Below are 27,049 nucleotides of genomic sequence, written 5' to 3'. Positions count from 1 at the left end.
TTTGGCAAGTCATCTTAAACTCTAAAGAAAGGTATTAAGAACCTTTTTTTTCGGTTTGTATAGTTGACTTGATTGGCAATATTGTGCTTCACAAGGATAACTCTACAATTCAAAAATCTAGTTTAATTTCATTTTACATCAATCATAAATGTGTTGGGGCTATCTAGTCTTGCAATAAATTTTATCGTAAATAACCGGTCGATCGTGCGTCCAGATTAAACTATGCCGAATTAGTCTAGCGGATTACAACGCCGACAGCAGGCAACCATGTGGACTGATTTATAACCTTAAAAACAATCCAAATTCCAGTTGCTATCCGACAAGTGGTATTTACCTACTAAATCTTAATCCCTTCTTGTCAACAGTTTTGTATATTTTCCAACTTTGGCCTCTTTTTTTTCTCTATTAACAGCCGTAGCGACATTGCAGTTACTGGTAAAAGCGAATTATCGGAAATATTTTCCAACATTCGTAACGCATCGTGTATTTTAAAAATTCCACATGTTTTCTGCCTCGAATCGGCGCTGTTCGTCTGAAATTTAATTCCGGTATGGCCGACCATTAAGCGTTGCTCGGGCGGCAGAGGGTCGAGAGATAAGTATTTGTTTCTGCTCTTGCGAGCAAATGATGGCATTGCTTCTTGTCAGACCCAAAGGAGTACGACAAGGAATAAATCAGTTGCGTTTCTTCGCACACCAATCGACAATGAAGGTGATTATTACCGTTGAAATTATTTAGGTTGAAAATTGTCTTCTTTCTGTCTCATTTCTCTGTCTTTTTCTCTATCGTAAACCGTAATATCCTTTCTTCTTTTTTTTCGTCTACATTTTGGCCTAATTGTACAGTAAGTCACACAGTTATGTCGTTACTTTTTATATCATTTTATTCTCGCGTAATGTCCTTCGATACGGGTTCTAATATTTTTCCGTAAAGGAATATCCGATATTAATGTTATTAACTAGCCAGTAATCGTTCAGCTGCGTATTTGCGACAATTTTATCTATATGTTGTGGAAATTATAAACCGAGACTAACCGATAGTACATAATGTATGTTGCTGATAAAGTCATTTATCAATACCCTTCTAAATGTGGATGAAGTGATTCACTGGTATGACTCGCAAATATTTATGCGTCTTTATAATGTTATTCGCACATTGAGTAGTAAACCCAGTAAACCGACAAGTGCACACAATGGTGAGAATTAAATGTATTAATTTTAATAATTGTTTGCTCGTAGGACTCATTTGTTTCGTTTTTCAAGTTTATACTGAGCATTGGTATTACAAATCAGTAATAGTCGATACAGTAAACATAGTATCGACGAATCGTAGAGGACAAATAAATACAGATTTTGAATTTCGCCCTGTCGAAAACAAAAACAGTGCTTTTGTCAAATCTTACCTGTTTCAAAAAAAAGTGACGACAATAATATAAACTCGTTCAAATATTTATTACAGAAGGGATTAGTGCTTGGGGTATACGAGACGGAAGGCCAAGATGGTGTTAGGCTAACACCTACAGCTGTACAATATAACGAACTTGTGAATGGAAAGTTACTGGAAAACATTTCTCTGTAAGTATTACAAGATGACTAACAAAAATCCGATTCAATACTAAGCTGCAATTTATGCTTTCGATGTGAATTCTTATATTTTCCGTGTAGTCGAATTTAAGTTTTCGATCCCCAAAATTTCCGTCAATTTATGGTTAGCTGTTAGAACGAAAGACCATATCAGGTAAGAATAATCGTAGATCATAGCTTAGTATATTTACGCGTATCTTATTTCAGTTCTTGGGACAAAAATCTTGTTTCTTATAAGTGCGTTTGTAAGTAAATATTTTATCATTATTATTTACATCCAACAATTCTTGTTCGTTTAATTTTATCCAATGTGTTTTGCCATTTTTTACATTACATTACAGCCTGAAACAATTACTATAATGCTGCCTGAGCCCCACCCCAATGATAATTTAAATTATCTTCTCGTAGCCGTCTTTTATCAATCTTATTCAAGCTTTCTTTTTGTTTTAAATTCCTTTTTCAATTTTTTGTTACCTTATCTAATGAAAGCAATTTGCTAACTTGAATTGATTTTTTTACATTTTTCACTCCCACGAGCTCACAGGCATTATTTTGATTGTTTCAGGAAGGGATAGGCTGTGTTGGCGTTTACCCAAAAAAATGAGCTACGTCGATTTGTTAACGGATCAAGAATTAAAACGAATAGTAATATTTTCATAACCGGCCAGCATTTCACTTCGTCATATCAAATTTTTCACCAATCATTCGATTCGACGTCTCAAAACAACCGTTACAGCCTTCACTCAAGCACCGAATAAGAAGATCCTAAACACACTCACTAAAAATTCACTATAAACACAGATATTAGACTCCACTACATAATTTAAGAGCAGAATACAACAATGTCTGTTGGTGACAGTGGCGAACTTGAAAGCAGTGGTGTGGGTGTTAGCTCAGGTAACGAGGCTTCGCCATTATCCACCACTCGACGTGTGCGGAGTGTTAAACGTTTATTGCAATCTGCGAATGTACTCCAAGGTATCAGTGGTACCCTTGAAGACAAAAATAATGATTATCTATGCCCCATATGTATCGAAGTGATGAATGAACCACACATCACTCGATGCGGTCACACATTTTGCTACCCATGTATTATCAATTCGCTCGAAGTCAATGGCCGCTGCCCGAAATGTAGTTTCACACTGACCCAGCAGGATATATTTCCTAATTTCGTATTGAACGATTTGATCGCAAAGTATAAAATGCGAATGAAAGGCCCTGGTGATTCGGGAAGCGGTACAGGAAGTACCAGAGTTGGAGGTCTTTCTCAAACAGAAATCGATATGCTCATTCCAGTATGTGATGGACTGAGAGGCTTTGTAGCAGCGGAAAGTGCTAATTTAACTTTACCAGATGTAAATGTAATGCTGGAGGTTCTTATGCAGAGGAAAAATTTACTCGAAGCCGAATCCTGCGCGACTCAAAATAAATTGCTTCACGAATTTCTGAGACATTTGCTCAGGCACAAAGAGGACCAAAGAAATCAGTTGGCGAAGGAAGTCGCTTTGATCAAGCGTGACATTGAGGAAGTTGAAAATATTTTAAAAGAAGTTCAGCGCAAATGCCCTCGTGTTGAGGATTTGAAAAAATCTAGCGAAACTGATACTGCACAAGTTTCAGCTATCAAGCGAGAAATGATCGAGCTAATTGATATCATAGACTCAAACATGGTTAAGAATGGAGACCTAAATCCACCGGATTCGTGCAATAACGATCTTTTTGCTTCAGCCATGATACAGAAACAAAACTGTGCCACTTCAATCTTGGCAATTCGCCGGAAGAGAATGCATGCACATTTTGACGAATTTGTTCAATGCTACGCTGACACTCGTATCAAAGATCTACTTTTTGAACAGTCCGAAAAGGTCCAGCACCAAACAGAAACGGAACCAGGAACTAGTTCTGGATTAGATGTATTCAGGGATAATTTAGTTAAGTTTTTAAGGTATAACTCTCTGCGAACATTAGCTACATTGAATTATTCATCGGATGTGTTTAATAGCTCTACTATCGTATCGAGTATAGAGTTTGACAAAGATAACGAATTCTTTGCTATTGCTGGTGTCACAAAACGCATCAAAGTGTTTGATTACGGAGTAGTGGTACGAGATAGTGTTGACATTCATTATCCGTGCGCTGAAATGATATGTAGTTCAAAGATATCGTGCGTCTCGTGGAATTCCTATCATAAAGGAATGTTGGCTTCTGCTGATTACGAGGGAACAGTCACTGTATGGGATACTATAACTGGTCAACGTACCAAAGTATTTCAAGAACATGAGAAACGTTGCTGGTCCGTCGACTTCAACGATGTTGACACAAGGCTGATAGCTTCAGGATCGGATGATGCAAGGGTGAAATTATGGTCCCTCAACAGTGACCACTCTGTAGCTTCACTCGAGGCTAAGGCAAATATTTGCTCTGTTAAATTTAATCCAGAAAGCTCTTGTCATTTAGCGTTTGGATCAGCGGATCATTGTGTGCATTATTATGATTTGCGTAACCTGAAGGAAGCGATATGTGTATTTAAAGGCCACCGCAAAGCTGTGTCCTATGTTAAATTCATAAACAAAGAAGAAATTGTTTCTGCAAGTACAGATTCTCAGTTGAAAATGTGGAACATCAATAGTCCTCACTGTGTTAGGACTTTTGTGGGTCACGTAAATGAGAAGAACTTCATCGGCCTAGCAACAGACGGTGAATACGTTGCGTGTGGGTCAGAAAATAATGCACTGTATATTTATTACAAGGGATTAACGAAACAACTGTTCTCAAATAAGTTTAATGCTGCAAAAAGTGTTTTAGAGATGCAAGAAAAAAAGGAGGAAGAACTTAATGAATTTGTATCAGCTGTCTGTTGGAGACAAAGGTCTAATGTTTTAGTAGCAGCTAATTCTCAGGGTATTATTAAAGTTTTGGAACTTATTTGAACATAATTCGAAGAAATGAAAGATTGAAAGTAATTACTACACGCATTTTTATGGATCAAATCAGTAAAACATTGCTAATAAAGTAAATGGAATGAAACGGAAATGTACTGCAGGATCATTAAACTGCATACCAGTGATGTTTTTTATCTGAAGCTGTATGATTTGATCCAACAAAAAAATGTTGCACATGTGTAATTGTACCACATGTACCTATTGTATATATTTATAGGATTTCAGAATGTATTTCATATTTTATTTCATATTTGTGATGAATTTTGTGCACTTTTTATCCTGGCATGAATTATCCACACTTATAATGTACTGATGATTTTACATCCTTAGCGAATCGACTTCAAGTCTTATTAGCACGCACAATAATTGTATTACTGGTCTTGGATAACCATGGATAAATTATCATTACAGAATTAGAATATTGCTATAACATTAATAAATTTACTTTACCGGGTACCTAATAATTATCTACATATTTAACATATTCTTCAATACTAAAATGCCACCAGTTGTTATTTTAAAAGTTATCATAAATGATTCTAATGAAAGAAAAAAGTATTCAATACTGAGGTTCATGGAAAGTCACCGGTATCTCTGTGAAAAGATCATTTAAACTGATTTTTAATGATTAAAAATCATGTTCCAATTCCAAAAAGTTATATTACTACTAAAAGGATATTTTATTGTAAAATAATTGCATAATCTTTCAAACCCAGTTTAATAATAATGCCGAGATGTACGGCTATGTAAATATAAGCTTTACCTTCGCATGCTCAATTTGAGGGAATTTATAAATGGGTCAGATTTACGTGTTAGAAAACACGATATGACTATTAGGAATTGATATACATTTAATAGGTACAGTTGTAATATTGCTATATGAGTAAATATAATTTTGTCAAAGAAGTTTTGCCAAGAATTAAGTTCGTGCAACTTTGAGCCTGGTGAACAAATGACTAATTAATAATAGCAATAAAACAGGTCGTTGCAAATTTTGTGCCAATATATACATATTTGAATAAAATTTCAGGCTTTGTAAAGAATATCAATGTTCCGTAATGTGATATATAGTAGTAGTTAATTGTTGTTCTTTTTCCGAGTAGCTAGTTGCAATAAACAGAAATAATATAAGTGTATAATTGGACAATTATCGTGAAGTAAATTGCTCTGTGTAAACAAAAATTAAATAAATACTGTACTTATATCTACAGACATTCTAAATATGAAACAGATAATTGAAAAACACAGTATATTTTTAGACTGTATTTTAAACAAATAAAAATTGTATCATATTTGATTGATCAATTGGTATCCAAGAAACATAGAAATTTCCAATTCATGTCTATATATATTTTCAAATATACCTGAAAATGTTGTAAAATTAGAATTCTCAAAACTACAAGTTGCCGGATAGAATTGTATATTAAATGCTCAAATTTAGATGCTGTTCTTCCTTTCATCATATTCAATTTTTCTGCAAAGTTTAAATTCATGTGTTCATAGTTGTATGTCGACATCAACAGTGTAGTCATCTTTCTGTGCTACCGTGGTAATATTATTGTAATAACAAAAAATTGATCACAAGTGTAAAGTTCATTATTGTTCTATTACTTGATTTTGATGTACTCCATTTGTTGTCAGATAGTGTATTTTCAATATGTGTACAATGAAAACCATCAGCACTCAATAATACGTATTTTATAGGCTCCGTTTCAACAGTTTATTAGGAAACTATAATATCGATCATAGTCAAGTCCTCACTCATATTTTCTAAAATACGTACTATCTTTATTCCTGTATAACCGAAAAATTTGCTGCATTTTTCTAATTAGCTTTCACATTCAGGTTTACCATGTCACAAGTTTGTTATGCGAATATATTGGAGCACAACTTTTTACTTGTACCTAGATTTTGCGATGTGAGATTTTCTTAACATTTTTTTTCCACTCATCTTTTCTCTTTGTATTCATTCAATCATATTTTTGAAATGTTATTCATTTGCTAAATACATCAAAATCAAACTATTTTTAATTAAATTGCTAATGAATGTTGTATAGTGAAAACAGTGTTTATTTATTTATGTAAAAAGAGATGAATAAAACTAAACGAACCTGATATACATCGATGATATGGTAGTTACATTCAGTGTAATATAGTTTGTTACCTTGATATTGTTCAGTCATTTATTGTAACACCTATTATCATGTGTTTTTAAAATATGAATTGTTCTCGTTTCATTTAATAATTAGAATACAGATTTAAATTATTCGCATGTGAGATCAGTTATCAAACCTTTGATTACGATCGAGCAGTCCCGAGTTCTCAAACTTTTTCATACGCGTCATAACAATTTCCATATTCCACTTATAATTACTATGACATACAATTGTGAATAATTGCAGAGCTGGGCCGAAATTGAAAAAGACAGAGACTAGGGTGTTCTGGGGTCTAGAACCTGCTGAGAGCAGGCAACATGTCGGAGTGGCAGTTGTTGGTTTGGGAAAGCCGAATCTCGGTATCAACGAATTGGAAGAAATACATGAAGGCAAGGAAAATGTACGGGCAGCAGCCGCTGGTAGGTCACTTTTCACATGTCAGCACGAATGATATTTACTAAGATTTTATAGAAATCTTCAATCAAACTAATCCTGCTTTGGGTATAAAATCAACATATTGTTTATGAAACAATGTATCAACCATTTGCTAAATACTTGATAACATAAAATTTCAAATCGCTGGTAGCTGGATGTCGAGCATTGGACGCCGTTGAAATAAAAAACATAAGCATCGAATCACTAGGAGATGCGGAAGCAGCAGCTGAAGGAGCTGGTCTTGCATCATGGTTTTTCCAGGAATTCAAAAATAAAGAAAAGCAGAAAGTTTTACCACAGGTTTCTTTCTATGGTTCGGAAGGAAAGTAAGTTGAATCGAATACGAGTCTTTAATGTGTAACGGTACATGGAACTTGCAAAAATATAGTAGTATCGCCAATAATAAATCATGATATATGCATCTTATTTAACACAGGCAACAGTGGCATAAAGGACTTATTAAGGCAGAAGCTCAAAACTGGGCCCGGAAGCTGGCTGATACACCAGCAAACTTGATGACCCCAACAATCTTTGCTAACCAAGTATCTACCGAGCTTTCACAACTCGGGGTCAAGGTTCAAGTACACGACAAGGCATGGGCGGAACAGAAGGGCATGGGCTCATTCCTGAGCGTAGCTCGTGGCAGTGCTGAACCTCCTAAATTTCTTGAAATCAGCTATGAGGGAGCAGGTAAAGGTACCAAGAAACCAATCGTCTTTGTTGGCAAAGGTGTTACCTTTGATTCTGGTGGCATCAGTATCAAGGTGATTATTTTCTCTTTTTTTATGTACCATTTCTAAATTTGTCCATACCAATATTTTGATACAATCGATTCATGTCAAGTAATAACGTCGAATTTCATACATAATCACATAATCTTTCAGCCCTCGGCTCAGATGGACGAGATGCGTGCAGATATGGGTGGTGCTGCTTGCGTTGTCGCTTCGATCAAGGCAGCTGCTCAGCTGCAGTTGAAAGTTAATATTGTTGGCTTAATCCCACTCACAGAAAATTTACCTTCCGGTACTGCTACAAAACCCGGTGATGTTGTTGTTGCAATGAATGGCAAAACTATTTGCGTTGATAATACAGATGCCGAAGGCAGACTGATCTTGGCTGACGCATTGTGCTATGCTCAAGAATTTAAACCAAGGTAATAATTGTGAGAAGATCGTAATATTTCGAAAATTGTCCCTCTACAGATTCATCACTCCTCTATGTTATTCGTATTAGATTGACTTTGGACATTGCTACATTGACCGGTGCAATGAGAATTGCATTAGGGGGGGTTGCTACAGGCGTATTTACAAACAGCGCCGAATTATACGAAAACCTAAGAACTGCCGGAACATTTACTGGTGATCGAGTGTGGCGGTTTCCACTTTGGCAACATTTCAATGATGCAATGACAAGTATGGAAAATTTATTCTCACTCTAATTAAAAATTATTTCTCAAGGTGAAAGATAATTTAAGCATAAATTGAAACCTGTCCCACTTTTCGATGATTACAGAAAGTCACAAAGCTGTGGATGTTAACAACCTTAGTAAGAGTAAGGGCGGTGGTTCTTGTACGGCTGCAGGTTTCTTGCGAGAATTTGTCGAAAAAGACGCTCCTTGGCTTCACTTGGACATTGCAGGTGTTATGGGTCCTGGTAACGACGAGCTACCCTATCTTCCGGCTGGGATGACAGGTCGTCCAACGCGTACCCTCGTCCAATTTCTCGAGCAACTGTCATAAGTACCAAACCGTACGTACAACACTGTGCATTTGATACTTTTACATTAACGTATACTTGATATAATACTGTTGTTGATTAAATATTCATACTTGTTTAAAAATATTTTGCATGATCAATCACTAGATAGTCGCCTGTACAATTAAAACTTCTGGAGCGTATCATTATTTTTATTGTAATATGCAAAGTGAATCTGAGTTTCACATATTCAGTAAAATTTTTATCAAGAGTAAGAAATCGTTTGCTTACAACAAGTGTGTATTATAATGATTACGTCATAATCATTTAAAATAATGCAGTGTCCGGAATTTCAATTTTAAAATATCAACTATGTATTGCCTTTTTTTTGTTTTCTGCTACCAAAGGCACCCAGCGTATACCTCTAGTTCATTATTCGTACCACTGTTTCTTCACTTGGGACAAAGAATTATGACCAAAAAGTCAATGCGTTAGCAAATAACGTTAATAATATAAGTATTCGTAATATGTACCATTAACAACGAAAACTTTCTGCTTATCATCATCATCCTTGAGTCAACTGATGCACCGTAGAGTTTCTACGTTATATAAAATGAAGTATTGAGTATTATGACCTGATGAACGTCTTTTTATGCAGTAACGAAACAAGAGGCAGATTTGATCTCTTCCACGAGAGCAATGTATCATACGGCGTTGTATAAACTGTTAGATGTAGTAAACGTAATGTAACCTAAGATGCCATGTTTATATCAATATGTTGAAGTAATCAATGTAAGTATCCGACGGAATTGAAATAAAACGGATTTGGTTTATAACAGTGTATGAGATACATCTATATTTGGATTATACTATGAAGTCTCGATTTTATTCATCATAGAATGGATTATTTTCTACATGAATCAAGATTACATGTGATTTTATAAACCGTGGAATAAGATAAGTAGGACTATGATGTATTTATCTAATTCTATTTACATCTCAATAACTAAGGATTATTTGATTATCGTAGGTATGTACAAATTGTTTTACAAAATACACATTGCCGATTCTTCGATCGCTGTTGAAGAATCCTCAAGCATGTACTATTATAGTTGCATTTATTGCAGCTATGATATAATTGAAGCAAATTCGTTTTAATTCACTAAATATAAAACAATTTTTAAGTGAGTGTGACAGCATTAGAAACTGTAGAGCAAGTAACAAAGTCGTTTACCAAATGCCGTATACGTGTCTATGAAGTAGCGAAGCAATACAAAGTAAATATCTGTACCTAACAACAGATTTAAGAGTTATGAAGTAACAATGGTACCCGTACCAGGTTGATCAATTTGGTTTGAGAGAAACCAAACACTCATCAGTAGCATGCCCAATCTATGCTTGTATTGCTCAATTAGTATTTAAAAAATATTGCTTACTATTATTATTTGCATGTCAAAGTTTTCTACGCCAATGTAACATGAAAAACATTAACATTCACGATTCGTATTACAAAAAAAAAGTCTATCGTGAAGAATGACATACGATTCTAAATAGGTTTTGTACTTCTTATTTAGTATGTAGGTAACAAGATTTGGATATTGGAACAAAAAAGTTTTATCGTTATGATAAAAAAACTAAATGTAATCGCAAAGAAATATTGTTGGTAATTGCTACAATTAGTGAATCCTCCAAATAAAATCAACTATAGAAAACGAACGAAGAAAGAAGAGGAATTTTAAGTACATGGAGGAGGAGGCTGCTGTTGTTGAGAGGGAAGGGGCGCTGCAGCAGCAGCAGCATACGAAGAAGGGTCGGAAGGATCGAGGAGGGACGGTTGTGCTAAACCACGTCCCCTGCCTCGGCCTCTTCCTCGACCTCTGCCTCGCCCCCTCCCTCGTCCGCGTCACCTCCGCCCTTCCGGCATTCCTATATTGCTTGTAGTCTTCTCAAGGAATGCGAGTGGACCCTGTAAAGCACCGCCTCCTACCCCAAAGCCACCTGCTCTTCCCCCACCCCCTTGTGACATGAACATCCCTTGTTGCGCCACCGATACGCCGACGCCTTGTAGACCCTGAGGCGGCGGAGCACCTGCACCCTGTTGTACCTGTAAGATTAAAATCAACAAGACTGTTTTTGAGTCCTGTTCTCAAAGTTTCGGTTCAAACTGTCCTCAAATATGGAGTTGAAGTCGATAACATTAACATAATGAAACATGGAAACAAAAATCAGTGTTTCGTAATTTTAGAATAATGATAAATAAGCCCATATTCCAACATATGAGTATATTTTGCTTCATTACGATTTAGTGAAATTTAGATGTAACTAAAAATTCTCAAGTTCAGAAGAACGATTTTTCTTACAAAAATGCAACGTTACATTAATGTTACGAACTTCAACAACATCTTAAAATTAATCAAATCAATGTGAATGTGTGCGTCACGGACAAATGAGGGGGGCAGATAGTACACCGAAGAGGTTCTTTGTGGCGTAACATTAAAACAAGAATTTTAAAACTTTCAAATTGAGAGCGTGTTACATTTTATTACGACATGCCCGAGTATGATGGAAGTTGCGCATGTGGTAAAACAGCACAGATGATAGAAATTGTTGAGATTTCATTTCGTTAATTCTGCGCATTCAACATTGTCTGATAAATGTGTGATCTTTGTTAACTGCACCTATTGATTTAAGCGATAATGAAGATGAGTAAAAATATATTGCATGCATGTAGACAGATAGACAGACTATGAAGCAAAGGGAACTTGGGAGCAGGCGATAGGTAGGCAAGGTGAGTGAAAGAAAGCACAACATTTCACCAGTAACAGAGCTTTTATTCTAAAAGATATCTACTAGCGTGTGATGATGACATAACATAATTAGGTAATCTATTCTTTGTTTTTATGTAAAACAAATGATTTAGAGTCTACAATGAGCGCAATTAAAAATTGTTAACTTTGGAAAATCGAAACAATAGCAATATAGCAATTGCACAAAGATTCAATCTAATCTTTCGGAATTCCTGATGTTTCCTTTTATTCCTTGTGCAAATGCAAGTAATGTGCGTGTGTACATGCAAATAGTACGTACCACCACTATCAAAAGGAAGATACCTACTAATACAAATGTACGAAACTTAGGTAATATTAAATATCGACATATGAAATTACTGACATTAAAGAGCAATTATTACAGTGATGTGTAAACAATGAGATATGTGACACGGAAGAAAAAAAAGAGTAAAAAAACAACAATGTATAAGAAACAAACAATGACTGTAAAAGTAAACTATGAGGAACCCATATACCAAGAAACAACCAGAACTAAAAAGTAAAAAGAAAGTCAACTACTTTTTACACGAATTGTGTATATATGATTATAAATAATATCATGGAAGCATCGGAATTTTTACTTATCCAATATTTAGTCAGCTAGTATAGATATGGAGTGACAATATATTAATAATTATTAAAATAGGGTATAATCTCTTTAGTAACAATAGGTATTGTTTTTCTGGTACAATCAACAATATCAGATAAATATTTCAAGAAATAAACCTTACTATTTTGAAACATTTTATATACTGAATAATACTATTGTTCAATCTGTACTGTTTTAAATATTTCTTCACGTTATCGTTTTATTTGGCTAGATATTTGTACCTGTTTTACAACTTAATTTGGCACATATTTTCACATTTCTCTAATTATCTAATGCTATCGCTGTACATGACGATTCCATAAATAACAATCTCTAAATTTCTTAGTTGTACCTATATTGGTAGCGCTCACTCTATAGTTTCGTGTTGTTATTTCGTAACTATGTAAATTTTAGTTTTGTTATTACAAAACCACCGCAGATTTAGCAGTTGTATAAAGATGGCTTAGGTTTTTCATTTGATAAAATAATAAGAGCACTTTGTGTTGGCATATAGTAAGATTCAGGTAAGGCACTAATTCACCATGACTTGATAAATAAACTTTTTTACTAGCCATCCCTGATCTCTCACTTGCATGTAGCCAAATTTATATGTCATAACATTGGTAGATCATTTTCTGCGTTTTCAGGCTCACATGAATGAAGGGGTGCATCTGACAGGTACAAAATAATGTCTAATGTTTTGCACACTATATATTATGTACTAATGATATTCGAATTGATGTTTGTTAACAGTTCTGTTATCGCGCCTACGCATCACGCAACATTCTACGATTTGTGGTTAGGGGGACGGATCACTTCACAAGTAGATATTTCAACATAGCATGGCTGCTAATGTCTAAATCATTTAAAAGAAGCCAAATACATGGATCACAAAGCCGACTGATGAGAATTAGTCATCATCTGTTAACTATAATCAAGAATGGACCGTGCTGAATGTCTCAGCTTATGTTTAAAAAGATGATTTCTACTTGAAATACGGTATGCCACAATATTTTTAGAATACCTATTTTAGCATTTACCACATACTGGGTAGGCACCTATTTAGAGTACTAGCGATATCAGCGGAAGAAATAAAGTGCATTTGTAAAACTGCCAACAATCTTAGTAGTTTCTCAAATTCTTAGGCCACGGGGCATCTAAATTGCAATAATTTAAGTGAACCTTAATAACTAACTTATTGTGAGTATTATGTAGCCACGAAATATTTTTGATATAATCAATTTTTCGTCTTATATTATTGAAATAAAGTTAAGATATCAAATGACTCAGTTGCTAGCAATGGCTATAATATAAATGAAAGTATTTCTAGGTGGCAAAACTATCCTTTGTTAGAAAATCAATTAGAAAAAGAATAAAAATTAAAAAAGAAAAAAAAAGAAAAACAAAATATGGTTATCTTTATAAATATAATGGTAAAGCCAAAGCTTGGAGATGATACTGAGTAATACGAATCTAAGCAAAAAATACTTTCAAAATATTTGTGAAATAAATTCCTATTTACAAAAACTAGATTAGGTAATAAATCAACACCTTATTAAGTGCCAATAGATAGTAACAGTCGTGCGGCCTGCACTTGAAACAGTTGACCTTTGTGCAAATTTCATACGATAGCACTCAAATTCTACACAATGCCCAGGTTTAAAAACTTCTGGAGTGTTAAATACTCGAACATTTTTTTTTTTAATTACACGGTATCTAAAATATTAGTTTGTGATCAAATGTACCAGTGACATTCAGCCACAAATAATTGATAGTAATGTGTCGTATCGACATTGAGTCAAGATGTTGGAATGTCTCGCTTTCAAAATTTTCTGACTTGTATCCACTGTTGCGAATCGATCATTATTAATGTGTATAATAATAAACACAGTACTCAATATCGTACCGTTAAAATAAAACCATATCAGTCGGTTATTTGACGCTTAATATATATATATAATTATATATATACATATTTCATCAGAAGTGTGTAAACTTGAGTTGCATTAACAATATATTAACGTTACTTAAATACCTGTTGTTGATGGAGCTGTTGCTGCTGCAGTTGATGCTGCTGTATCTGTTGCAATTGCTGTTGTAGCTGGAGTTGTTGTTGTTGGTGCTGCTGCTGCTGTTGTTGCTGCTGCTGTTGCTGTTGTTGCTGCTGCTGCTGTTGTTGCAATACCGGCCCCCCACTTCCATTACCAGGTGGTTGCGCCTGAACTCCACTACCATTTGCCAGTCCTATGATATGATTAAAAAAACTATTCTTTCAGATGTCAATGTGGATATCGAATAATCAGAGATAACACTGAGGTCTGAGTTTTTTCTGCCATTCAACTGTATCGAGGAATAAGAAGGAAAAATTTTCCAATTTTTGTTTTTTTTATTCTTTAGGAGCTGGAGGACATTCCTAATATCTTCCAGTGCCAAAAAAAAAAATGTTTATTCATCAATTTCATATCTTATCTCAGTAGAACCACAAGAAGTTTTATAATCTCACCATTAGGTGCAGGGCCTTGTACCGGCGATTTGGCCCAGCCTTGTAAATCAGCTAGCAGATTTTGCCATATGGCAATTTTGTCATAATGCCTCTTGATTAGTTCATCTTTCCTGACAAGTTCTACTTTCAGGTCATTTATGTCTTCCTTGACAACTAACTCAGGCTTCAAAGCGGACAGCAAAAAACGTTTTTGTAGGAAAAATGCTTCCATTTGCCGAGCAAGATCTATGAACCTCAAAGTAACTTGTTCCACCTCCGCTCGTGCCTCGTCTTTGTCAACAGATAGACCCGTGCCTACGTTGTTGATCCCAAGGCTTTCATCTTTTGTCAAGACATTCAGACATTGCTGTAAGCGAATTCGAAATTATGCAAAAATGTCAAGTCAAACATTTCAAGTGAGTATTGAGGTTGGTTGATAAATTTTGTTCAAAATATTTTGTATTCTTTGTCATCGTTTTTCGTGGCGCAGTAATGCGTGAACAGCTTAGTGCATTATTTGTCAATATATCCTGAGAGCATGAATAGCATTTTTCGGAGGGTATAAACTTTTATAGGTTGGAATAATGACTTATAAATATTATTCTAGTAACCTGAAATGCTTCTTCGAATTCGTCGACCAGATTTCCATTGCCATTTGTCGGAGTCGCCATGTTTCAAATTAGATAGTAAAAACGCACCAAATTTTCAGACATTTGGCATGAATATTCACTTGGCACGTCAAATCGCCATCATAATTGCTAAACGCAACGCTTACACCGACTTAAATGAAACCTTCTGACGAACGCAAGCGCGTTTGACGAAAGTTAAGATTTATAAAGGTAGATTCTAATCAAACTACTGTATTCACATATCTCCAAATTTTATTTCAATAAAATGTTCTCATCTAGCTAGGCATCGAATGCCCTCCAAACTGCTCCTAACTTGCCTTCTTTTTGACTACCATCCATAGGCTTCCAGGCATGGGCTTACAGAGCATTGTTTATGGCTACGCACATCAAACCATCACCGCGTACGTTCGAAAGGTCATAGACTGTACGAACATTGACTAGAATCTCAGAGTTGAATGGCCCAAGCCATCTAAACGGTATACAAATAAATATCTCCATAAATCGTTTGTTGGATTGAATTTTTTATTTGCTTAGTGTCTGCGACTCAAATTTGCAGAGCATAAGTGTGGAAGTTCAATTTTGCGATTGCAGATGGCGCGCGCGTACGTGGTCGGAGCAAAGTCGAGCTGTGCCAGGAGCGTTTTGCGTCATTTGTGTACGACGAGCGCGCGCGGAACAACGTGTGCGGCATAACGTTGTGTAAATCACGCTACTCGGAGTGTTTCGCGTAATATTTTGAGTGCATTTTTATCAAAAGGACATCCGCTCTACATTTGTGATCCTGTGGAAATACAATGGCAGTAGAGACTACTGTAACAGCTTCCCGAAAATATCACGTAAGCATATGAATTTCTCTAGATTCGAGTTTATAATTATAAGTGTTGATGTTGTTGTATTATTGCTGATGTTGTGAATTTCTTGTCTTTTTTGTCACAATTGGTCATTGCTTAACGACTAGCTGCGAATTGTCGATGAAGCAGTGAAAATCCATGGTTATTTTTATAGTCTGTTCTCGCAATTTTTGGAATACCGATTCAAAACAAACTCGTCTGTTTCTCATTGGCAGTATTTTTTCGTGTGTTGTACTCTCAACACTGCATTCATTTTAATGTGTCCTTCGGGATTGGGGCTCTATTATTCAATTATAACATGAATTCTGCACTCCATCCAAATATCAACACAGTACAACTTCGTCCGTTGCACCGAAACTTATAGGAGTAAGAATTCCTGCAATGCAGGGCGATCAAGCGTCAATCAGGAGCTGCCATACCATCCGTACTTATAACTATGTTTCCTTCACCTGATTTCGACGTCGACTCTCTCCTCATTTACTACCTCGTTTACATGCGGTGAAAAAAGAAGATAATTGTATATTGGTTAATTATAGATTACCTAAACTATGGGTTCTACGTAAAACGACAGAGAATGTTGGGTACTGTATTGCGTTATACTGCACATTTTGAAATATTCATTTTTTATTTCTCCCAAATTATCCCCAAACGCCATTCTTTTAATGCTACATAAAATTCATTTGTTTGGTATTGAAAGTATATCTTTCGAATTGATGATATTGTTGAAAGATCGTCTGCCTTCAAAACTGTCGAAGATTAAACAATACGACGGATATTCTTCTTGTCATTTTACCTGTCGGGAAGTAGCGTTGGAACCAGTCAACAAGCAGTAATAAAAGTACAAGTATGCAATCGCAACATTCCTGTCATGAGAGGCTAGCACGTGGAAATTATACCATGACCCAGTATAACCATAGGTTTGAATTTTTTTTATACGTTGACTTTGGGTAATATTTAATTGCAAAATTTTGAAACGAAAGTATGATTTTAGTTGAGAAATCGTACCGCGTTCTCAGATTCGAGGTAGAATAACTTGAATACATGTCAATGCCTATTTATTTTTATCACCATGTTCGACAATTACCAACCAACACGTAACCTACTCTGGCCGTTACCGGCAATCGCTTAGCCCGCGTTGCAATTTACCGACGTATGATTTCCCCACTCAAAGCGGGACCAATTGGCCCACTATTTTCTTACAATCGACCTCGAAAACTGCCAGAAAAAATTTACCCTGGATCCGCTGCAATTGTCGCGGAGTTCGTACAAGATATCTTCGATGGCGCCACCGCCGTAGATCGACTGGATTTTTTATTCTCAAAAATGGGCTAAAAAATACATAACTTTGAAAATTATTTTGGCACTTTTTGTGAACTACCGATAATTTCCAATAGTCGATGATAGAGCTGCTGCACTAAATAATAAAAACTTTTTTCTTTTGTATGGAAAATATAAAAACTCTAAATTAGATGTATTATATTTATGATTATGTAATCATTAATAATCACATTACATATCATGGGATCCGTGATAACGTCATAAAAAATATGAACTCATTGGACATTAAGAACGTAAAGCAACAAGTTTTGTACGTTCAACCACACTAATCGTGGCCCCCAGGTCGTAACTCATCACCGCGTCGTTCTGCTCTATTACCTCAGAATACAGTTCTACGCTGCAAAACAATATGTTAAAGCCCCATGATATATTTTTGATTAATTCAGAGTAGATAAAATCTTTTTTTGAAATAATTGTTTTAATCGAAACACCTAATTGTATTTTGAATACATGTTTCATTATTACGTAAGTACTTAATGAAGAATTTAAAATCATAAAATATCTACTAATACTACTATTCAGAGCTAATTCGATGAATATATTTCCTGGAACTTAACATTATTCAATTGTTTATACATATATTAATAGCTAAGGTTTGATAAATCTAGTACTGAATTTATTATCTAATAATTGTTTGTACAGTCTATTTAATATGGTCTGAATACATTTTATCATTACAAGAAAGAGCTTACATTAATAAAGCTGAGCCCGAATCACTTAAAAATTACACACAGAAATATATCTACTTTTTCCAGCGAATATTGTTTTATCAAAAGTACAATTACCACGGTACCACAAGAAAAAAAAATGATATGAGCTATTTTGCACACGGAAGAAAAATATTTTAGTCTTTTCTATGAAAAACTTTAATACCGCAATCCGAAAGATATTTCTCAAGCGATATCGAAGTTAGATCTGTACAGTAAAATCATTTTGTAGAGGTTTGAAGATGATTTTCAAATCAGGCGCAAAAGATTGATTGAAATCGATTCAAAGACAAAAAGTGTTCGACCCCGTAAAATCATAGAAACACCGAGACCAACCTTTTTAATTTTTGCTAAAATTTTGCACAAACGCTGATATCACAAATTTTGATCAGTTGTATCTCAGTTGTGCTGATTTGACTAGACTAACCCATTCTATTAAAAGCTGCGATTAACCGCAAGTGAATTGTACGAATCAATGTATTTAAATCTGCCAGAGCTAATGCAGCTTCATTATTTTGATAATATACAACTATCATTACACGAAATTTTTCAAGTTCGATATACCGTAGTCACTTATTTCTAAAAAATGTTTGCAAGATAATTACAATTACTGTAGCAAAGAAGCGCGGATAGCGACAAGCGATTGGAATTTTCGCGGCAGTAGTAATGGTCAGCTAATGGTCAGACGACGGACGGACTGCTTGCAAGTAGAACAAATCCTTCCGCGTTTCTGTTGCGAACAGTTGGGTTACGACTTAAGGCTGTCAACTGTTACCAAGTATAAGTTATGTACTCTATACCGTAGTTACTGCGATTGGAACAGCGACTATTTAAACCGCCTATACATAAAGTAACAACTTTCCATCGCTGCGGCTACACAGATACCAGCTACTACCGTTCGGTGAAATCGGGGCAACCGGGACAACGTTTTCAGGTACGAGTTACTGAGGGTGGCGCGGTGTGGAACCGCGTTGGGTTGTCGGGCGCGGAATCAGGGGCGAGGATATTTTCATTGATCCGTCCGCGGTGCGGAGGCGTACTTGGGTGGGTCGTTTCCGTATCCTGAGTGTCTTAAAAATTCAAACGCCCTACGGATTCACCGAAAATCACATTGCCTAACTAGTTCGTTTTACTGGCTAATCGTCACAGTCATTTTCGATGCCATGATGGAAAATTGTCGGATTTAACATAGAGGATTGGCTTGATTAATTACGCGTTCAAAAAATCAACCCCTAGGCTTCTGTATAGAATAAACTTTTCAAAATTTCCCCCCCCCCATTAGATTATTGTCTGTAATACGTATAATCTATTCGGTCACAGGACTTGTATTCCTCGCCCGAATCGGTATGTTGGATCGAGTTTCATGCTCAACTCACGCGACGTATTTGCGCTGCTGATGTCATTTGATTAGACGGGCTAATTGAGCATATAGTGAATATACGTAATGGCGTTTGAATTTTGTTTAAACGAGGATATAACAGGAGAAAGAGATGGAAGTCAAGAGCTGCAGGGGTTGGATTTAATTCTTTCCTTTGAAAGAACTTGAAGAAGAACTTTTGACCCGATGATAACTAGGCATTGTAGTGGCGAGAGGCTCGAGGCTTGCAAGCTACTGCGAAGAAAGGGGCAATCTGTGTCGCGTTTGAGCGGACTGGTCATTTTGCGTCAAAGAAATTGGGTCACGTGGCGGGGTTAGAGCCATGAAAAGAAATTGAACAATCGTTGAAAAAATACACTGATTTTTTTTCAATCCTGAAAGACTTGTAGACGAGCAAAAGTGCCGGTGAACCGCTGTATGATATAAAAGCATCGGTTAACCAACGCCTCCAGGCTTCTTCTCTCTGTATATACCAGGGATAGAATACCAGGGTGAAAATTGTGCAGGATATTCTTCGCGCGAGATTGTAGAGGAAGCCCGGCGGAAACTTTAAAGAATAATGTTTTTCCTGGGCCACGTCATTGACAACGTGAGTTCTTCGAGTTGGTGTCCTCTTGATCAATAATCCAAACCGTTTATTTCGGCCCCAGTGACCACGTCGAATCGATCCTTGAAAAAAAATGAAATCTGGCATTATATCTGGTGTTGCTGTTGCCGTTGCTGCTTGGAAAACAAGATAACTGCTGAACAGGCTTCGCTGTCGAGGCGAAATACATCCCGTTTTAATTTCGCTTAAACTATACCCGATGCTCGGCGGTTCGGGGGCAGGTGAGGGTTTGGAATCGGGCGCACGTTGGCGTCGAAGGGTTCCGCGGCGTAGTTCTCGAAAGTTCCGCAGGGGGTGGCTGGCGTCGTGCCGATGCAGTAACAAGCGCGCTGGTCCGACCGCCCCCCGCGACTCGGACGACTCGGACACCGAGCTTTCAACCGAATCTTCAAGACTGCCTTCGGAAAGCGTTTAATACCGAATGCGTATATTCGAGTACGTTTAAATAAGACGACGCGATATCCTCCTTAGGCTAGCGGTAGCGCCTAAGGGACGATCACACGTATACAAAACAGTTTAATATATAGATGTAACTATAATAATATACGAATGTAAAAAAAGCAACAAGAGAGAATAAATTACGTGTAGTTGATATTAACAAAAAATAGAATCGAAAAGGAAGGAGACAAGAAGGAAAAACAACCAACGCACTTTTCTGACGTACGTCGATCCGATTGACGACTCGCGTGATTTTTTGACGGTACGGGATAAAGGTTGACGAAAAAGCGTAAATACGGGTTGGACTCGATTAGTGTGCAGTTGAGAATATGTTGTCGCAAAGCAAGTTCTACGCACTTTTTATCCACTATACCTTCGTGTAGTGTGACACGAGGCGGGTATAATAAAAAGGTGGATTCCTGTGAGGAATATAGTGACTAATCGACGGAGGCGACAGGAGAGAAAGATAAAAGGAAATAGGTACAAATTGAGGGCAGGAGAAGGCGAGGCGAAAAAAATAGGATACAAAAGTCACGTAAAGTCGGTCGGGATTTCAAAAGTGGTTTTTGGTTTCTCAAAGTATCAGTGTGCCCTGTGCCAGTGTACTCGTGTACCAAGGAGCCAGAAAATAAGAACAAAATTCAAGATACCGAAACGAAAGCTAGGTCCGTGGAGGTGCCTCGACACCCGCCCCCTCCTCGCCCGCCGATTCTGTCGCAGTGCCTCTTCCTCGTCTGTGCAATCGCTTTGACCGTACATATATAGTTATTACTTGCTGTTGGTAAGTCGAATCCTCACGTTACAAATATACCAACGTTCCTTTTATATTCATTTTCTTCTTCTTCGTTCCTTTTGTTTTATTTATTCATTTTTTTTACGTTTTTTAACAATTTTACGCAAGTACGTAGAGGCAACGATTTTTTAACTCCTTTAAACGCGCATGATATGCGTCATTTGCTGTAAGAAGAACTTTATGTCAGGATATGTAAATCATCGTGAGTGAATAAGGTTGTTTTGGTAGGCCACAATAAGGCCACGAACCTTCTACGATGTTGGCAATTAAACATGTTTCGAACAATTGTTCGTGTAAAATCTTACTGCACACATTGACCAGTTTCGATGCTGAGAGACATTATTCGTAATATTCATTATGACCTATTTCACCATTTGTACTTTGTTGCTTATTTCACTTGAATTCAATTTTTTTAATTGTTTTCATCCTTGCAATGCACGTTGAAATACAGCAGAAACTCGCTTGATACCTTTTCAAATGTCATTTTGATAACGAGGAAAGAACATGTGTGTTATATCGCGTGATCGACGGACAAAAATGAACTGGAAAAGGTCAAGTAATAATATTCGAGGAGCGAAGTATGTCGTGAAAACCGTCGGCAATTGTGTTTCGATATATTATCCGACCTTTCGGATAAAGTTTTACCAAGTCAAACGATGAGACGTGGAAAAAGAAAGTTGAAACAATTGCGCGTGGTGCAAAATAAATAGCTCAAAGTATCAGCTTGGTGAAATTCAATATTATTATCGCCTTATCCGATCGTGTAACTTATTTGACAATTGTATAGACGGGTACATGGATTCATTCCGGCTCCTCGAATATCCAGGCGATTCTTATCGCGTTTGATCGTTTTCCAATCGTTCGACTTCAAGCTTCGTCTATTCATGGTACGTAGCTTATTGCTAAAGGAAAAGAATGCGATAATGGATCTTCAAGATTCGTATGAATATCGAAAAACGCAGACGAGAAAATAACGCTGACCCTCTATTTCGCTATTGGACCGAATCCCGTTCTTGCTCACAATCGTTTTCAATCGATTCCCGGAAGTATCGAAAGATGATCAATGAATTTCCTGCACTTTGTGGAAAATGGCCAATGTGAACTAGATGCATTAACAACAATCACGGAATTAATCGAGTATACATCGGAGGTTTCGTGTGTCTAAATCGTATGTATTATATAATTATATAATACATACGTTTACCACACAATTGAAACAATCAATACAGTTGGCGATTTTTTTTCGCAATGTTCAAACAACGGAGTAAACAATCCTAGAGAACTGTGAAATTTGAATGAGGAGGAACACCGAGAAGTGAATGATAAACGAATTATTCCAAGTTAGTCAGCTATCTACTACAGGCGAATTCAATTTTGGTGATCAACTCGGTGCATCAGTCTCACGAGCAAGCCTATGACGTCGCGTTGGGCGATATAAGGGTGAGGTTGGGTGAAGTGCAGAATGGCAACGATGTTTCAATTAACGTCGTGCGCGCCGTGAGAATTATGTGATAGAATTTATAGTGGAAAACTATTGGAGAGAGGGAGACAAAGTGTAAGAACCGTACTCTGTCGGTGTGTAAACGAAACAGCTCTGAGGACACGGCGAAGCTCCACTTTCTGAGCTCGAGCTCCGAAATACGCCACTGCGACACTTTCATCTTTACCTCTCTCAACTTCTTTGCCTCTCTGCATTCCCCCTCACCCGCCTCTCTTCATCGGCACTTCAGGTCGACTCGGGGTCCTGTGATGGCCTCCATTATCCAGTCTCTTTAAAAAATGATTCGCCAGCATCAGGGATGACGGAGATGCGAGGTACGGCTATTGATTGGTAAATTCTGAAATTATTTTTCGGGAATTTTGATGTACAAGGGAGTACGCCTTAGCATTTTTTTTTTTTTTTTTTTGAAGAAAGATCCACGAGGTGTGATACGGGAATCCATTATTCCTTTTATCTTGACAAATCATCGGGGCGGAATTTTTACCCAAGGCTGCAGTTATCAGTCGTATGAGAATACTCGAAGTCAGATGATCGAAATTCGGCGACTCTAGATAATCGTAGAAATAAAATTCTTTCAGCACGTTCGAAACTCTGTCGTTTGAATTATTTTAGCGCATACGTCAAATTTAATTCAATTTCAAAATCGGATACCGTTTGTGATTTCTTGTCAAGTACCAAGCACACGGTTAATTCGCTCTATTTCCGAATCGGGTCGATTAATGAATACGCTCCTCGTGGGAATGAAGAATCCTATTCGCGGAGCAGAGTACAAATATATATACATATATGAAGAAGAAATGCGTCGGCACGAGGTATTCGCCCCGCAAGATGAAAGTACGGTGTAAAAATTCTTTTTATGTCAGTTGACATTTATTTTCAACGTCGAAACTTTCGGGGCCTCTTGCACGTTTCGCACTGGGGTCATAAATAATAAATATTCTAACCTTACTGTAGAAATGATCAATACTACTCTAGTTCGGATGATATTCCGGGCTGCTTGCTGCCTGGGCAAACCTCACGCACGCGAATACTTTTAACGGTTCAACTATATAGTTGGTCGTTAGGCTGTGGCGCAACGACGACGCAGGTATCGGCAGACTTAGACATGTGGTTGATGTTTGGATCGTTCGTCGCTCGGTCGATCAAACATTGAAAAAAGTTATAGTATCGAGTCAAGCGATATAGTGTCCAAAATTCGTTTATCGGTTTTGCGCTTCTAGTCGTAATACGAGGTGAGGGAACTGGAATTAGATTTTTAAAATGCTGGTATCCGTCGATTGATAATAATTTTTGATCGATTATCGCTTATCAATTGACTGGTCTCTTGATATTGAAGATCTTGTTTAAATTCCCGCATCACGTACTACGACCAGAAGCCCAAAACTCATAATTCCATTTGGACATTTTGATCGTACGTGCCTTATTAATATTTTTCAAAATTATTTGGCGATATTTTTCAGTGAAAAATTTCATTTCCCCTTTTCTACCAATCGACGTTCCGTCTACACTTATCAAGATAATGGACAAAAAAATTTAAGTAAAAAAAATAAAAAAATTGGTTCGACGAACGATCCAAAAATTAACCACACGACGCGGACCCGAGAATTCTAAACTCCGGGTTGCCGACAAATCGTTCCTACAGACCGGGCAAAACGATATGAGAAAAAAAAGAAAAATGGGTATGATCAATAAAGGAACGGATAGAAAAAATGCTAGAATTACTGGAAGCGCGAGAGAACGCGACGAATTATTCCCCTCACGTTTTTTAACGGTGTAAATAAGTCGAGGTATTAGCCATGCGAAGTTTGGTTATAGCTGCTGAGTTTCTGCCAGTTTTACAAAGCACTTTACGAAACGTATTTTCTTGCTCGCGTCTGCGCCATTCGACTTCGTGCAGCCTCTTGACGTGTGGCATGTTTACCGCTGCCACCAATTGGTCACGCCGGGGTCCCTCTTGGAACATAATAATTTTGTGGTATTCGAACCGAAAGTGTGAATGGAAAATTTTTGGCATAGAAGCTTGGCCGTGGTACGTGGCTGTTGAGCGAAAATCATAGTCTGTAAAGTTGCTCAGCGATTATGCCTGAGATTGTGAAACTAGCCGAAAGGGACTACGTGTTATCAACCCGTTCAATGATTCTTGTTCTAGTTTTATTTTTTACTTCCTATTTACTCCTCTATTTTTGTTTTTTTTTTTCTTTTCGTATTATAAAAGTCGGCAATCAGCCGTGTGCCGCGATGCCGGTTTGTATCGTGACGAACACGCCAGCATAATTATAATGGAAATATTCAGGTCAGCTTGGTTAACTACTGGCAATCCCCGGTAGAGTAACTAAAGGAAATATAAACTTCAACTTGCAGCGATGTTTCAAAGTTCTACTAAAACCTAGGTCGAACGTGAAAATTCCTCACTTTATTTATCAACTTCAAGACAGGATTTTCACGTAGATGGTATTGCCGACAAGTTGAATTTTTTTATTTCATATACATATCCTTTTAATCGATTTCTGATATCTTACTTTTGTATATATGCATATACAATATAATTTGACTATTCGATGGCGGGCGTGGAGCTCAAGAATTTGCGAGGCGAATTTTTGAGTTATGAAATACGGAGCTGATGAAAACGGAGGATATATACAGATCAATTTAGTGGACGAACTTGCGCAGACAGACACGGCAATTCCAAGTCTGACGAAACATGATGCTATATAATAACGCGAAAATTAATAAAATACAATTTCAAAGTATAAAATATTGTTATATCTAATCGTAAATATAACTAACATGCCGAGCGTTTCACTTCCGACTTTTTATCAGATCCCTGAAACTTTTGTACGGGTTTCAATGTCGATCTTGAATTTTTGCGTTTCGTTACCTGCACTCTACGGAATCATCGTGATTAAAACGTGTAAAAACAGGTTTTGTCTCTCTTTCTTTTTTTTCTTGTTCGAGTGGCGTAACGTACAGCGAAACGCAAAAATCAAGATAAAACTTGAAAGGGTCGGTAGTGGGGTATATATCCCACACAGAGTCCCACATGCAACCTACTTTACTATGCGAACATTAAACCTTTACATTACCATAAATAACGATGCCTCGCTACGCACGGCGACGATACTTATCCTTGTATGGTTCAAGAAATTAAAAAATTCAGCATATAACCCCCGAAAATGCAGGCCGGAAGTCGGTCGACGAGGGTGTCATATGTAACATAAAATAATGGCGCGCGTGTAATAACAGTAACGAGAAATCTGATCTACCTACTGTACAAAATGGTTATAGGAGACAGTCTCGCCCTCGAAAAACGAAAATTTATATGCCCGAGAGCATCTCGTGCAATATATCTGCTTCACGTAGGATTTACAACACGAATCGGCAATTTGGCGATATAATTTTCTCGATGTCGCCTCGAGTGTCGTTACGATTTCCACCGCTTCCGTTTGCGTTCTTCGACTCCTATCCCGGTACCATTGTCTCTAGCCCCCTGGGCGACGAGGTTAAGACCTAAGAACGGTCGACGCCTCATATTCGGGTCCGCAATTCTTTCTCCGCATCGACGATACACCGAATCGTTCCGACATTTTATCGCAATAAAAGCCCAGCTAGTCGCGTGAACGAAATCTTCAGGTCACACTTTCAGCCGTGTTCGTGTACCGAAGTTGATTATTGGCTTTATGATAAATACACGGTAGAAGATTTAGGTTTGAGCTGTGGGAATTCGGCGAAACTTTGAGAAGCTTCGTTACATCGAGACGTTGTAGTTTAGTGTAATAGACACTTAAAAATGAGCAAAATAATTCATTGATCATTGTTTTATGTATGGCTACGTGCAATTAATTTGATCAAGAATCGATGCATGCATTATGCCCATATTATGCCATTAAAGCTCTTCGAATAATCAAAGGGAATTCATTTGCTGGGAATCGCGGAGCCCGGATCACGTACATAAGCCCGATGATAATACCGATAGGGATTTACTGTGATGAAATAGTAATAATCACGAAGGTATAAACGTCGAGTTATTCGTCAATGGTATCAAGGTATCATCGAGCCGCGTCTTCGTGATAATTAGCATTAAACTCTTGTCACTGTGA

The 27,049-nt window shown here is 37.0% G+C and overlaps 3 protein-coding genes across 15 annotated transcripts in view; 2 read left to right on the top strand and 1 right to left on the bottom strand.

Annotated features, from left to right (window-relative positions):
* The first annotated feature begins 314 nt into the window (after positions 1-314).
* On the top strand, positions 315-13,345 carry LOC107217124 (cytosol aminopeptidase). Of its 6 annotated transcripts, none has more exons than XM_046744140.1 (9): positions 315-711; positions 1,459-1,574; positions 6,928-7,100; positions 7,268-7,442; positions 7,553-7,880; positions 8,001-8,269; positions 8,350-8,528; positions 8,629-8,865; positions 12,982-13,345. In XM_046744140.1, the coding sequence occupies exons 1-8, from the start codon at positions 625-627 to the stop codon at positions 8,853-8,855; spliced, it is 1,554 nt and encodes a 517-aa protein (XP_046600096.1). In that variant the 5' UTR covers positions 315-624; the 3' UTR covers positions 8,856-8,865; positions 12,982-13,345. The 6 variants fall into 6 exon arrangements, with proteins under 6 accessions (XP_046600096.1, XP_046600097.1, XP_015509984.1 ...); XM_046744141.1 differs by lacking the exon at positions 12,982-13,345 and adding an exon at positions 9,219-9,652; XM_015654498.2 differs by lacking the exon at positions 12,982-13,345 and having other exon boundaries at positions 316-711; positions 8,629-9,652.
* On the bottom strand, positions 9,203-15,887 carry LOC107217126 (mediator of RNA polymerase II transcription subunit 28). 2 transcript variants are annotated; one of them, XM_046744142.1, is made up of 4 exons: positions 15,657-15,887; positions 14,732-15,077; positions 14,264-14,472; positions 9,203-10,915 (listed from the first exon to the last, which is right to left on the bottom strand). In XM_046744142.1, the coding sequence occupies exons 1-4, from the start codon at positions 15,705-15,707 to the stop codon at positions 10,715-10,717; spliced, it is 807 nt and encodes a 268-aa protein (XP_046600098.1). In that variant the 5' UTR covers positions 15,708-15,887; the 3' UTR covers positions 9,203-10,714. The 2 variants fall into 2 exon arrangements, with proteins under 2 accessions (XP_046600098.1, XP_015509986.1); XM_015654500.2 differs by lacking the exon at positions 15,657-15,887 and adding an exon at positions 15,322-15,650.
* A 4,668-nt stretch (positions 15,888-20,555) lies between these two features.
* The window catches only part of LOC107217122 (sodium channel protein para), a 66,477-nt gene continuing 59,983 nt past the window's right edge, over positions 20,556-27,049 (top strand). For 4 of the 7 annotated variants that reach the window (XM_046744307.1, XM_046744310.1, XM_046744306.1 and 1 more), the window contains exon 1: positions 20,557-21,439. The gene's annotated coding sequence lies outside the window, so the exon portion shown is untranslated. Of the gene's footprint in view, positions 21,440-27,049 lie in introns of all 7 variants that reach the window. The other 3 variants (XM_046744309.1, XM_046744308.1, XM_046744311.1) reach the window with 1 other exon arrangement.

Source organism: Neodiprion lecontei, chromosome 6 (assembly GCF_021901455.1).
Source record: "Neodiprion lecontei isolate iyNeoLeco1 chromosome 6, iyNeoLeco1.1, whole genome shotgun sequence".
Classification (NCBI taxonomy): domain Eukaryota; kingdom Metazoa; phylum Arthropoda; class Insecta; order Hymenoptera; family Diprionidae; genus Neodiprion; species Neodiprion lecontei.
Note: the sequence above shows the minus strand (reverse complement) of the source record. Positions and strands in the feature narration are given on the sequence as shown.

Excerpts from the sequence above, each read along its gene's own strand:
- LOC107217124 (XM_046744139.1), top strand. The coding sequence starts at position 2,426 with ATGTCTGTTGGTGACAGTGGCGAACTTGAAAGCAGTGGTGTGGGTGTT.
- LOC107217126 (XM_015654500.2), bottom strand. The coding sequence starts at position 15,381 with ATGGCGACTCCGACAAATGGCAATGGAAATCTGGTCGACGAATTCGAA. Across the intron at positions 15,078-15,321 it reads AATTCGAAGAAGCATTTCAG|CAATGTCTGAATGTCTTGAC; the intron begins GTTACTAGAATA and ends ATTCGCTTACAG. Across the intron at positions 10,916-14,263 it reads AACAGCTCCATCAACAACAG|GTACAACAGGGTGCAGGTGC; the intron begins GTATTTAAGTAA and ends TTAATCTTACAG.